We start from the raw sequence: 14,043 nt of genomic DNA, 5'->3' as shown, positions 1-14,043 counted from the left end.
TTAGCGCCAGAAGATGGCAAAATAAAAGAAAAAAAAAATTTGTACAGGTTTTAATTTTTGTAAATGCATGGAAACATTATAAAACCTATACAAATTTGGTATCCCCGTAATCGTACCAACCCAAAGAATAAAGTACACGTCATTTGGGGCGCTCAGTGAAAGCCGTAATATCCAAGCCCACAAGAAAATGGCGCAAATGCGGTTTTTCACCATTTTCACTGCACTTGGAATTTTTTTTCCCGCTTCTATGCACTATGAAGTGCAATTTGTTACACAGAAAACAAGCCATCTCACAGCTCTTTACATGTAAAAATAAAGTTATAGATTTTTGAAGGTGGGGAGTGAAAAATGGAAATGAAAAAAAACAGGAAAGGGCCCGGTCCTTAACCAGTTAAAATACACTCGAGTGACATAGCCTAAGCGCCCCAGGGTAATTTGCATGACTTTTATAACTCTATAGTTCCACAATTGCGGCATATAACGTTATAATAAGAGCAGTCCTGAGGAACTGGACCAGAAGTCTTTATAGTGAGCGGAGCCTAATTATCCAGCACACTAGAGCCGGACTTCCCATCACTGACCCCTAGTGACTGCAGACACTAACACAGGCAAGGTTAAAGGTTAGGGACTATTGACCCTGGTGACATGAAGGCACGCCGGAGCCTCTACTGCTGTGTGAATACGCTCACATCAATGTCACTCCTAACCTCCCGCACTGTGGCTGCACTAAGTACACTGCAGCCCCTGTGTCCACCTGTCATCTCGCGCCGTTCACGCCACAGATCTCGCGAGAGGAGTCAGCAGCCGCCAAATCCAGGCCCCGCCCACCTGATCCCGCGCGCTGCATCCTTCCCCTCCGCCCTGTGTGCCGCTGTCCCCGCACTGCCGTGACAGAACATGGTCTCCGAGGGTAAAGCGCAGCCTGGACCGAGCAGGAACCTGCCCTGGTATGACGCATATACCGAGCTATCAGTGTGGTTACAATGAGCAGCTGCGTGTATAAGTGAATGGGGAGATACTGATCAGCACATGCAGATGGGCGTATTGTTGTTGATCAGTTTTATTATCACTTTTTGTGTTGAGGACTTGTGGGACCAGTGCGGGCCAACCCATCTGTACTGCAGCCGCATCCAGGCTCCGATCCCTGCTGAGTACTAATACACTAAGAGTTTTTATTAGTTTATCAGAGAGACTTGTCCCCTCTGACATGGCCCAAATACTGGAACACCTCCTTATTCTGTCCTGCACTTGTGTCCATGTTCTGCTAGTGTGAAGGTGTCACACATGTCCTGTCCTCATGCAGCAATTGCCTCCTCCAACACACAATTCATTAAAGGTGATGTCCGCTTTTAGCAAATATTTATATGTTTTGTGTAAGGAAAAGTTATCCAATTTTCCAATATACTTTCTGTATCAATTCCTCACAGTTTTATAGATCTCTGCTTGCTGTCCTGCTATAGGATACTGTGTACTTCCAGTGGATAGAAATCTGTCCATGTGATGTGATGGACATGCAGGCGCTGTGTGGTAATACCTCCTCCATCACATCACATGGGCAGATCTCTATCTACTAGAAGCTTTTATAGCAGGACAGAAAGCAGAGATCTAGAAAACCGTGAGGAATTGATACAGAAAGTATATTGGATAGCTTTTCCTTACACAAACCATATCAAATATTTGCTGAAAGTGGACAACCCCTTTAAGTGCTGCTTGTATAAATGCTCCACATTCCAGCGCTGCTGCAAAATCAACATTTATTCCTCCTCTCATCTAGAAGACTTAAAGTCAAGGAGGCGGGGAACTCCTGCAAGCAGTCATGCCTCTCCACCTCCTCACAAGCACTCGGCTGGGGTAGCACCTGCAGGATACAATGGGTGAGATTCATCAAAAGTGTCTGAGAGCAGAACTGTTCTAGTTGCCCACGGCAGCCAATCAGAGCTCAGTTTTCATTTTCCCACAGCTGTGTATAAAATGAAAGCTGATTTCTGATTGGTTTCTATGGGATACTAGAACAGTTTTACCTCAGACACTTCAGATAAATCTTCCCCAATGTCCTGATTTCTTTACGGAGAGGTGACACATTAGTACTCACAATAACTCCTGTAAAAACCCGCTATCAGATTACTGCCATACATTATCATGATCCAAATTATGGCTTTTAGAAGGAGAGGGGAGCAAATGGAAGTGCAAAAAAGAACAAGTGTTATGGCGTTCAATCTACTGCACGTGTCGAACATCATGACAAGGTTTGTGTTCTCTCACATAGGGTGGAGAAGTATCGGCCACAAACACTTGATGATTTGATCTCCCATCAGGATATCCTCAGCACTAGTAAGTCGTTTTTTCCCCTTTAAAATCCCATTGGTATAATGTCTATGAGATGCTACAATAATACATTTATAATATTAGCACTTTTAGGCAGCTTTGTCATTAGTAAAAAAAAAAAACAAACAACATCTGTTTTGCATGAAATGTGAACTAGTATTAGGAAGGGATGTAATTCTGTCCTTTTATGACCTTATCAAGGAGATTGAAACCTTCTTTCAAGGTTCAGTGTACTAGCATTATCTAGAAAATCGTCTTTGAAGTGACATGTAAAGAGTGCTTAAGTCCAGCTCTCCCTACTTCAGACCACCCGTACCACTGTGATTGGGGTTCTTGCATGCCTAAGGATGTCTCTGATCCGTTGGTCCTGAGGTGGGGAGAGCTTGACTTCAGTGCTGTGATCTCCCCCTATCTGACTTTATACAACATTTGGATGATGCCAAAACACTGGGCTATAAAAGAATCAGAAGGTAGTGTTTTAATAGAGGTGGATTTTGTTTTCTTCTGCAGGCGAAATTGTATTATGAAAATAATTATTTAAATCTGCATGTAAAGTGCATGAAAAGTCTGCAATTTTTTTTAATATATGCAGATTTTCATGCATATAAATGAGGTTATCCCATCTAAAGATCTACAGATGCCCTTAAAGATGCATTCCAGTTATTTTGGTAGCTTTTGCTGACACTTATAACTATTGGATAATTTCTGGTTTTACATCTCCATCACGAAATCTTTGGCATACAATTTTTCTAAATGCCATATTACATATTTACTGTACTGTGGTGTTGACTATTTTTGTTGTCTCCTTCATTAGTTCAGAGGTTCATAAGTGAAGACAAGCTGCCTCACCTCTTATTCTATGGACCTCCAGGCACCGGCAAAACTTCCACAATCCTGGCTTGTGCAAAGCAGCTCTATAAAGATAAAGAGTTCAACTCTATGGTATTAGAGGTAAAAATAGATAATTTGATGTCGACAATTGCTGAATACATTTTCTCCTTCTTGTTGCCATGTGATCCCGTGCTGTGTTGATGATAATGCAGGGTCTTTTCAATAGAGATCCTGCAAGGGTGATACTTTTTGGGGATCATTTGTGCTCACCACTGGTGGACCTGTATATTCCCATAGAAAGTGGGATTGGGTGGTGAATAGTCAAGAGCCTGTTACTTGGCTATCACCAAAATTTGCCCAGTCAGAGCTTACATAAAGGCCACGGTCACATGTACCGCTAGGCGCCCGAACGCACATGCGTTTCCAGAGAAACGCATGCGATCGGCTTATCAATCCCATGCGTTTCCCATGTGCGTTCAGGCCGAGGACCTCCCCCTGTGCGCTAGCGTCATGTTATGAACGGACGCCTAGCGGTATGTGTGACCGCGGCCAAACAGACAATCGGGCTGGGAAGGCATAGTTTGTTCCAGCAAATGGATTCCAAAATGGAATATGTAGTGTAGAAGCGGTGCAGATGTTCCTCAGCATAAATAGGAAGGTTTTTATGTCCAGTTCCTCTTTATAGGTTCCACGGAATAGGGCCTAACTTTAGTTTGTGGGAAAACCCCCTTAAGGTTGACAGGGTTAATGATGTCACATGTTTCCCTGGGGGCGAGTTCCGGTGTAATGTATACAACACAGCACTATTGATAAGTTCCACTTTTTTGCTTTTGTTCAGAACAGTTTTTAACATTGCTCTTCTTTTTACTAGTTAAATGCATCTGATGATCGAGGCATAGATATTGTCAGAGGCCCCATATTAAGTTTTGCCAGCACAAGAACAATTTTTAAGTAAGTGAAGAAAAAAAAACATTGGTTCAAAATCCTGAATGCATTTTAAGATTTTCTAGTCTGCAACATTAAGATTATGGATTCCACATGTTAAAGCCATGGATCAGCAAAGACCCAATTCACACTTGTGTATGGGCGTTATGGGTTCTATGCCATGTGAACATGGGCTAGCAAAAGTGCACATCTGGGCTAGCAGCTACCTCTCTTTCTGATGCATCTAGTAAGCCTTATTAGGCCACCAAAACCCGAATGTGTTTGGCATTCATTCAGACACGCTGCAATTACAGTACCAAAACCCTATGGGAGATTGGGACGCAGTAAAAAATTATGGCTATTTCCGCTTGTACTGATCAATCAGTTCGCTGTTAATTATTATATCTGCTTAGAAGTCTGTATAAAGAGGGAACAGATAAAGATACACAGATCTCGCTCTGTGCTGAATTTAGTACTGCTCATTACTGCTGTTTAATGTCATCCATGCTGCTGCTTCTAAGTTTGTGTGTTAACAAAAAAAATGATGGGCTCTACTATGGGTGCTTTTTATTGTTAATATCATAGCACCTAGTCTTAACCCACTCTGCATCTAAGCTCAGGGGAAGATTACAGATTTGTAGTATTTCATAGGGGAATAAGCCATATAATGACCAGACATAGATGCGCTTTTATTTAAAAGCAAAAAAATTTCAGTGTCGTCTACTGGCAGCCCGAATACTCCATTATTTTTATTGTAATTCAGACTTTGCCCTTTCACCTAAAGATGACATCCTGACCCATACAGTGCAATGTTTTATCCTGGATTGCCGCACTACCCATGTGTACAATTAGATTACTGCGCTTTGTGTTGACATCTGTATCTGTTGCAGGAGAGGCTTTAAACTTGTGATCTTGGATGAAGCAGATGCAATGACTCACGATGCACAGAATGCATTGAGACGAGGTAAGGAGCCACACAACTCGACTGCCATATGCCTGGAAGCGTTACAAAATTACCAGGTCTTATGAAAATCCTAGATAGACATAACAATCTGCTCCGTCTTTATGCTGCAGCAGCTGAATATATGCAGGCAGCTTGTCTGTCGTGCTTCTTGCTACTGCTACCTGCTGGGTAAGATTAATATAGCTGGAGCTTACAGAAGCTTGTGATCGTTTTAATATTGACGTTTTTAGATTTTATGGGGGCCACTTTTGGTGTCCTTTGGCCAATTAATACTGTAAGGATTTTGCATTATGTAATTGCATTAACCCTTGTGGATCGCTTAGGCTCAGAAGCTGCACCTCTGTCAAAACTGCAGTTGCATTTGGAGTTGTTTTGTTACCAGAACTTGGAACTCAATACTGATACTTAGTGTCAAGATTCTCTATATGAAAGCAACGCTTTGTATAGAAAAAAATAAAAACCTTCTTAGGCTGGAGCAGCAGTCCAATAGACTTAAATTGAGCCTTATTTAGCATATTGAACCCTATTTCACCCTACATACGCCACATACACACTTGATTTACGAGAACCTTCACCCCACATACTGTAAAATAATCTACAGCAAAGATAACTGCATGTGATCTGTGTTTGATAAAGGCCCGTGTTGGGTGAAACATCTCTGTTTGATCGTATTGATACTAATACATTCATATTTGGCATCATATCAAAGGAGTGCTTGGATTACTTTGTATTGGACAACATTTGGCGTGGGAACCCTAGTCCTAAAGAGCACTCATTATAAATCGAAGTGCGACCATCTTTGGTCAATACATTTGACACAATACATTTTTGGGGAAATTAGGAGAGAAAAAATCACAACTGTTGAAAAGCGCTGGGTTGTCAAAGAGGACATTTTTTTAGTAGTCCTTGTTCCACTGATTATGTGAGAGGACAGAGAGCATGTTGTAGAGCAGGAGCAGCTCAGCAGATTACTGGACTATTTTGTGGGCGGAGATGGAGAATAAGGGCAGATTTGTGCTTTCGGTCTGTGGCATGAACCGACATCCTGCTGGAGATTGATAGGATGCACCGAGTTCTTGTTTCATCATATATCAGTATATGAGTTCAGTCCCTGGCAGTGATAAGTCTGTGACACAGCATTGATCACTGACGATTCAAATAATTGATGCTTTATTCTGTGTTAAAAAGTCATAGCGCTGGAATTAATCTGCTCAGCTCCTCCTGCTCTATAATTTCAAATTCCCTCCCTAGAGCCCCCCCCCCCCCCCGAAATGTTTAAGGCAAAACATGTCGTCAGGGAGGTGGGGGAAAGACCATTTTTAAATTATTTTCATGTGAAACATCTGCTTTAGTAGGGTGAATTGCTGCAGCTATACACACAATACACCAATACAGGGTAGAATTGAATTTATAAATAACCCTGACTTAAGGGAGTTTGAGATGTCTGTGGTTACTTCTAGAGAGAAGGGCAGTTTTTCCTTCACTTAATGTTTTTAATTTATCGGAGTGTGCATACACAAATCATACTCAGTTTCAGTATTTGCAGTATAATTTTTATTACACTTTACCTAAAGGATTCTGTAATATGGCAGTTTTTGAAATTAAATAATGTGGTAAACTTGACAGCTGTAAATAAAATTAATGGTGATATACTCCCAAAATGTGCCAGCTACTTTTAGTAACTAAAGGAAATCTACCACCAAAATCAAGCATGGATAAACCAGGGACACTTATAGACTCTTAGATCAAGGAACTGTGACTGTGGTAATCTTATATTTGTTATCCATGATCTCCTTCCATCTAAAATCTACTTTTAAAATTATGCTAATCAGTAAGATGGGATATAAGGGTGTTATCAGAGCCCCTTCATGCTGTAGCCTCACACCCTCGCTGCTCCCTCAGCACTTCCCCCTCCTTCTGCCTGCTGTAATCTCTCTGCAAGAGGGGATGTGCTCCTGCTCAGTGCAACAGTCTGTGAAGCTAGGGCCCGTTGAGGCTTTGCTGTCCCCCAGAGTCCTAATGACTCATTGGAATATTTTTAAAAGTTGATTGTAGGGGGAAGGAGGTCATGGATAACAAATGTAATAAGATTACAACAGTCACAGTGCCTGGATCTGAGTGTGTCCCTGGTTTATTATGCTTCATTTTGATGGTAGATTTCTTTTTAAGAAAAAGTATTTAATCAACAGTATTATTGTAGAATTATGTTTTATGAAAACAACTTTTTTCCCTTTCAGTAATTGAGAAGTTCACAGAAAACACAAGATTTTGCATGATTTGCAACTACTTGTCAAAGATCATCCCAGCTTTACAGTCGCGATGCACAAGGTTTCGCTTTGGTCCTCTGAGCTCAGAAATGATGGTGCCCAGGCTGGAGCATGTCGTACAGCTGGAAAAGTACAGTATATAATATATTCTTAAACAGTCACAAACATTTCAGCAAACTTTGAAGAAATTAATAACACAAGTGAATACACGAAACTTGTGATATATATTGTACCAGAGCATAGTGCTTCCTTCTCCACTTGCTTAACTCTTATTTGTCCCTCCTAAATCTGTTATACACTCTAAAGTCTTGTACGCAAGATGGACAGAAGTCCTCTGAGCTGTCGGATTATCTAGAAGCTATATGTAGAGGCACTTATAGCAGCTAGTGGCGAATGTTACCACCTCTTCCTGTATTCCCCAACAGTGTGGACATTACTCCAGATGGAATGAAGGCTTTGGTGACCCTGTCTAGTGGAGATATGCGAAGAGCTCTAAATATATTGCAGGTAACACATTAATACTAGCTGTGCAGATTATTAATGAACATGCTCGGTCCATGGAAATGAACCCTCGTGGTGGTCAGATACCACAGATTGAGCACAGTACAGTGGACAAGAGACACGCATCATACAGAAATGTGATGCAAGGACTCCCTGTATCCAACTGCCGAACTTACACTATTACAACTGTAATTGTTCTCTTTGATGCAAGGAATCCCATCTACTTCAGTGTGCTCAGGACATAGGTCCTGAGCAACACATGGACTGAGAAAGTTCATGGGCAGGGGACATAAGGCTGTTTTCAAGAGCAGTTATTACAATAATATTATAAATCTTTCCTCAGTATACCCTTGTACAATTTAATTATCCTGAATCTGTAATATTTTGCTTTTTTTCTTCAGAGTACAAACATGGCGTATGGTAGAGTGTCTGAGGATACAGTGTATACCTGCACTGGTCATCCATTGAAAGTAGATATTGCCAACATTCTGGATTGGATGCTGAACAAGGATTTCACCACAGCATACAAGCGTATCCTTTCTTCTGCCAGAATTCACGTATGAAGACAGGACTTTGGGACTGAGTATTTCAATATTTGGAAAATACTCAACAGTATCAATCACTGCTCCAGTCAGAGGCTCTGCTGTTCTGGTGCAATGATGGCTTCCCGATCCAGGACACATACACAAGCAAATATATACAGTGCTCAAAAGTTTACATTCCCCTGCCAAATTTTTTTTTTTTTCAGATAATATGATTAACACACAAACTTCCCACTCATGGTTAGTGGCTGGGTGAGGCCATTTATTGTTGAACTAATGTTTGTCTTTTTTAAAATCATAAAGACAACCAATAACATCCAAATAACCCTGAAAAATGAACATTAAAGCCAATATATTACAGGGATATGTAAACTTATGACTACAACTGTGTGTATTTAAAATAAAATATATACATGCACACGCATATAAACCTATGATGCATTTGTACCTGTGCTACCAGGCCTTGTAACATTAACCGACCATTGATCACACTTATGTGTAGTGGTAGTTTTACAAACCGTTTTGGGATGCTGAACAGCTGCACTAGCTACATCTATGCATGTTCAGTGATGTTTTCTAATGCAGTACAACAGATCCTGTAGTAATTGAATAGACTCCTTAAAGGACTGTGTTCAGAAATCATGGAACTGAAGACCCTGAAAGGCCTGGCTCTCCATGACATTCTCACTGAAGTGCATGTTTATGTACATAGAGGTAAATACCTGCTCAATGATTTTGCTAGTTGTCTTTTGTCTTCCTTTATATTCAATTCATAGTATATTATTAATGGGTAATATTTTCAACCCTTTTGCTTACACAGCTCTTGTTGAGACTTTTACAAATTTCAATCACTGTGTCTGAGCCTCCAGTCATGTATTAGTTTTTTAAGTCCTTTTCTGTGTTGTATTGGGCTATATTCACTCAACCGTTGGGGGATGTATGTACGGCTTCAAGTTTGCGGCCGTACATACGTCCCCATAGGCCGGCAATGAGCACGTGGAGTACCGTGTCCTTTCCCCGTGTTATGGTGCCGTGCGCTATGGAGAGGGGAGGTGTGGTATATGTTTGTGTGAATGCATCCTTAAGCAGTATATTTTCCATGCAGTGAATCCATTCCTAATACAGGATGTTAGAAACAAGCAACAAAAGGAAATCTTTCAGTGCCTAAGGGCATGGAACTTGGTCATATGTGCAGGCATATTTTACTGAAGGCTGGAGGGGGGAAACACTTAAAACTCCTATATCTTCTGTACACCTGGCACCTAGAAACACAAATCCAGGATAGTCTTCCTGATTATGATTGTACATGGATGCTCCTCTCTTAAATTTACAATCGGAAATAGAAAGATGTTCATAAAAGTTGGCCATCTCTGGTTCTGTGAAGCGAAGTGCTATGGAATTTGGCGCTATATAGAAAAAAAAAATTATTATCCTTACACAATCCATATGTCATATTAAAGTGGAGATTCTTATGACAACAGTGTTTCTAGGTGCCAGGGTTCAGGGGATAGGTCCGTTTGAATTTGGTCACTGTTATGTCATCTATAAATTTCCTTTCTGCACGGGGCATGTGCAAATAGGACGTATATAGCCGTATGGCAGTCGTGAAGGGTTAACATCCCAGATGTGGAATAAAATTGCAGCCTGAGTTATTAGAAGGACGTGCGCATTTGAAACCTAGAGAACAACACGTCCTGTGCATCCTGCAAGGGCATGGACACGGACGTCATTGTGCGGAGTTGTTTTCCAGCTGCTCTGATAGACAGGAGCTGACCATAGGGTTAGAAGTATGTCCCACTTCTGGGACCCCTACTCTGAGATCAAGGGGACTTTTGGCTGTGCTGGTCTGTCCCTCCCATAAGAGCCATTATTTCACTAGTTGCCGTCTGGGTGACCGTTCAGTTTTTTCGCCAGTCTCTGCTTTATTACTTTTTGTCTCATCCTCCTGAGTGTTTACTTCTGGGGCCTGTGTGTGCATGTGTTGTATTTTTCAAGATTATTACTACAATAGGACTTCTTTGATATTGGCTTTGTCAAGGTGAGTTGTTTTTCATTTCCCAGGAGTCACAGGATGACGTCTGTGTGTTTCTCCTGGGTCCAGCTGGTGCAAAGAGCGTACCTGACATCCTTGTTGTGCTGTGTTGAAGAGGGGAAATAAGCAGTGGGGACTCGGTCCTCAGTCAAGTGCCATCTGTTTGTGACTGGTTTCTCTGGTGATTTTCCCCTATCTCACAATGGTTCCCACAGCAACTGGGTAAAGTTAATTATCTACCTGAATGGTGTGAGAAATTCTTAGTTGGCCAGCAGGGGGAGTCACACACAGCAGTGACTATATTATACAGGGTAGTGTCACTGTGCTGCACGTTATACAGAAAATATCCTCTTACAGGGTTATCTGCTTTACACAGCCCTCATGCATATGACCATGGCTTATGTGATCCTACACTTGGGATTCTCAGTATTCAGACTACAAAGAGAATGCTAAATATTGGTCAATCGGTTACCCTAGGGGAGAGGAGTGAGACATGACCATTATATTATTGCTTAAGACTCCATTTAATTTGTACTGTTTCTAAAGCAACAAAAAGTAGCCAAATATGTTTTCTTAATGGGGTTAACTCGGCACCACAGAATGGGAGATAACATACTGATCAGCGGGGCTTGGAATGCAACCTATGACAAGAAAGGGTGTCCCATTACTATTAATAAATTATTTATATAGCGCCATCATATTCCGCTGCACTTACTAGATCATGGGCCACATATACAAATTATTTTACAGGTTCCACTTTGTAGCAGGAAGTAGCCCACTAGTCTTTCTGGCACTAATGGAGATAGCCAGGTCCTATAAGTGACAAGGTACTTGTTCTGCCTGCTGCTCTATTAATGGGTGGGGGGATTGATCCCTTGATCATAGTTGGACCCCCCAGACATCATGTTATTAGCGACCAGTGGCTAGAGCAGAATGTAGTATCCATTAAGGAGTATTGGATCTTATTGCTGTATGTAGTTTAATAGATGCTGTTTACCCACCAGCCCAATATTTGACATTACCTACACAGCAATATCATCAAATGCTAGGACCCACAATTCCTCCCATGGAAGACAAAAACATTAAAAAGTGAATATTTATGCTCTATAGTTGGGACCTCCCAGGCACAGCACATGAATGGTGCCTACAAACCCACAGATATTGGGATGATACCTCTCCTCCAGCACATTCATGTACATTGTATACATTGGTTGATCTGGAAAAACAAACAACAAGAATGTCTCCAATAATATACACACCAAATGTGTGCAATGTTAAGTGATCTGCACCAAAGCCATCAGGAACTTTTCTTCCAACAGACAGGAGCTCCGCAGACCTCATGATGACAATGGGATCTCCCAGGCTCCGTATGTCAAATTAAACGCCTGCTATTCTTATTTGGTTGTTCATTTCTAGTAGAACAGTACAATGGAATGGTGGAGCACTGATGTGACCCAAGCCTAAATATAAGATTTTACTCAAGGTAAAATCAGGGGACATTAATATACAATTGAAAGGATGACTGCGCCTCATCCACATGTGTGCTGTTTCCAAGCTGCTAAAACCAGGCTTGTGGGCTGTCCCCAGGAATAGGACCTGCTCTATTATTTGTGACCCAGGTAGTTGGCTAATGAAAAAGACCATGGGCATGAGCCCCTTGTGGTAAATGAGGACGTGTGCTGGTCACCGAAGAAGCAGCAAGCACATGTCCCCATTATACATTTGAATGAGGCCTGAGAAAGTGGACAAGTTAGTGTAATTTTAGGATAAGTGTGGTAAAGTAAATTTAAAATGAATCTAATTTTCTCTCCCCCCCCCCCCCCCTTTTTTTTAGTGGATTTTCCACAATCTGTACGAATGCATTTGTTAACAAAGATGGCCGACATAGAGTAAGTATCTTGGCTACAGCATGACATTGTTACTACATTCTGCCATAGACGGGATACAAAAAGGGAACTATAAAAGAGCAATAGACAGTCTACATGTGTTTTGTACGAGGAATTGCATGTTTGCGGATTATACAAGATATGACTGAATCAGTGTAGCAACACCATTCTCATAATGCATCAAATCAAATGGTAGGGTAGATTCCCTTTTAAAAATACAATTTTTACTTTAAATTTGGCCGTGGATATCTCCGGTTCTGTTTCAACATAATCCTTATATTATAAATGATATGTTGTACCACAACCCTGAGATTATTCTTTTTAATACCACACCCAAAGTGTGTTTCTAGGTGACGTGTAAATGGGTGCTATCTGATTCAGTAAGTGCAAATAGGTCTTACGTAGCTGTATGGCAGTTGGGAAGGGGTTAATGGACTGAAACATGGTGGTCAATGAGGAGGTTCAATTTCACGTATGGCCATCTTGGCTTTCCCAATAATGGAATAAAGTGTCATAAGTAAAGTTGAATTATTTATTAAAAAAAAAAAAGCAGAAAATGGTCACAGCTCCATCAATTAAAAAAAAAAAATCTATTAAAGGACACCTGTCATCAGGTCTCTGCGGCTAATTCTGTCACCTCTACCTGTTGGAGCAGCTCACAAGGATCCATCACAGCATTTATTTAGTCAATTCATACATTATTCATTGTAAAATCAGCTATTCTTTATGTAAATTATGCTGGTCACATGATCAGAGGCAGTGATGTCACCCCTGTTACCCCTCCCCTCTCCTCCCCCTGCTCATGTCTGTGTGTAATGTATCGTAAAGCATTGCTAGTGCCTGTGCTGCATCTGCTGACATGCTGCATCCTCCTAATACACATGTGAGAGACACAGACATCAGCTACACAAGTACCTGACATGTTCTGCTATAACATGGCTACCTGGAGCTGTTGTATCTCTCCTACACTCACACTCACTCACACACTCACACTCTGCAGGGGGCGTCGCCACCAGCAAGCACATGGAGGAGCCATTGCACCATTATACAGGCTGTCAGTCAAGCACTGGGGTTGTGGCTGTGCCTCCCACTCATGAACAAGCTGGACAGCTTGAATATGCTAATGCTTCATTGGACATTTCCCAGGTCATTTGCATACAGCTTTAGGACCTCATTGCTTAGGTTTACAGGCATGTAGAGGGACAATGAAGGGATAGAGGCAATGCTCTCTAATTGCAGGTTATGAAAATTATATTTAGTTTAGGGGGTTAATTTGCCTAACGGGTTCTCTTTAAGGTAACAGTAAAAGTTGAGGGGAACTTTAGGAATAAAAGAGAAATGTTGTAAAAAACTAGTTTTAGTCTAATTTTGTAGTGACTCCTCTCATGAGCCTGCAGTGAAATGAATGGCACTGTAATTGTCGTCATACTAATTCCTGCGCTTTCCTTCTCCAGGTACAGATTGGCTACTGGGACCAGTGAGAAGATTCAGCTTAGTTCCCTAATAGCCGCCTTCCAGGTCACGCGAGACATGATCGCTGCAGAGGCTTAGTGGGGGACGTGGCAGCTTGACAGATGTGTGGTCAAGGTTACTCAAGGACAAAGCAAAAACTGTTAAGCAAGAACATACATGGGCTGTTCTATTTTTGGAACAGAGACTGGATGTCTGCAGTCGCAAGAACATTTGGGTACAACACTGGTTGTGGATTGTCCCCTGATATTGAACAGTGGTTTACTGCAGCAACAAATAAATTGAATATTGTTTCTTAAAA

At 41.4% G+C, this 14,043-nt stretch overlaps 1 protein-coding gene across 1 annotated transcript; it reads left to right on the top strand.

The window, feature by feature from the left end:
• Nucleotides 1-763: 763 nt before the first annotated feature.
• On the top strand, nt 764-14,043 carry RFC5 (replication factor C subunit 5). The gene is made up of 11 exons (XM_072142471.1): nt 764-947; nt 2,267-2,331; nt 3,140-3,276; nt 4,028-4,107; nt 4,971-5,044; nt 7,282-7,441; nt 7,737-7,818; nt 8,214-8,343; nt 8,991-9,068; nt 12,221-12,275; nt 13,727-14,043. The coding sequence occupies exons 1-11, from the start codon at nt 898-900 to the stop codon at nt 13,821-13,823; spliced, it is 1,008 nt and encodes a 335-aa protein (XP_071998572.1). The 5' UTR covers nt 764-897; the 3' UTR covers nt 13,824-14,043.

Source organism: Engystomops pustulosus, chromosome 1 (genome assembly GCF_040894005.1).
Source record: "Engystomops pustulosus chromosome 1, aEngPut4.maternal, whole genome shotgun sequence".
Taxonomy (NCBI): domain Eukaryota; kingdom Metazoa; phylum Chordata; class Amphibia; order Anura; family Leptodactylidae; genus Engystomops; species Engystomops pustulosus.
The sequence above is the reverse complement of the archived record's forward strand: the minus strand, read 5'-3'. Positions and strand labels throughout refer to the sequence as shown.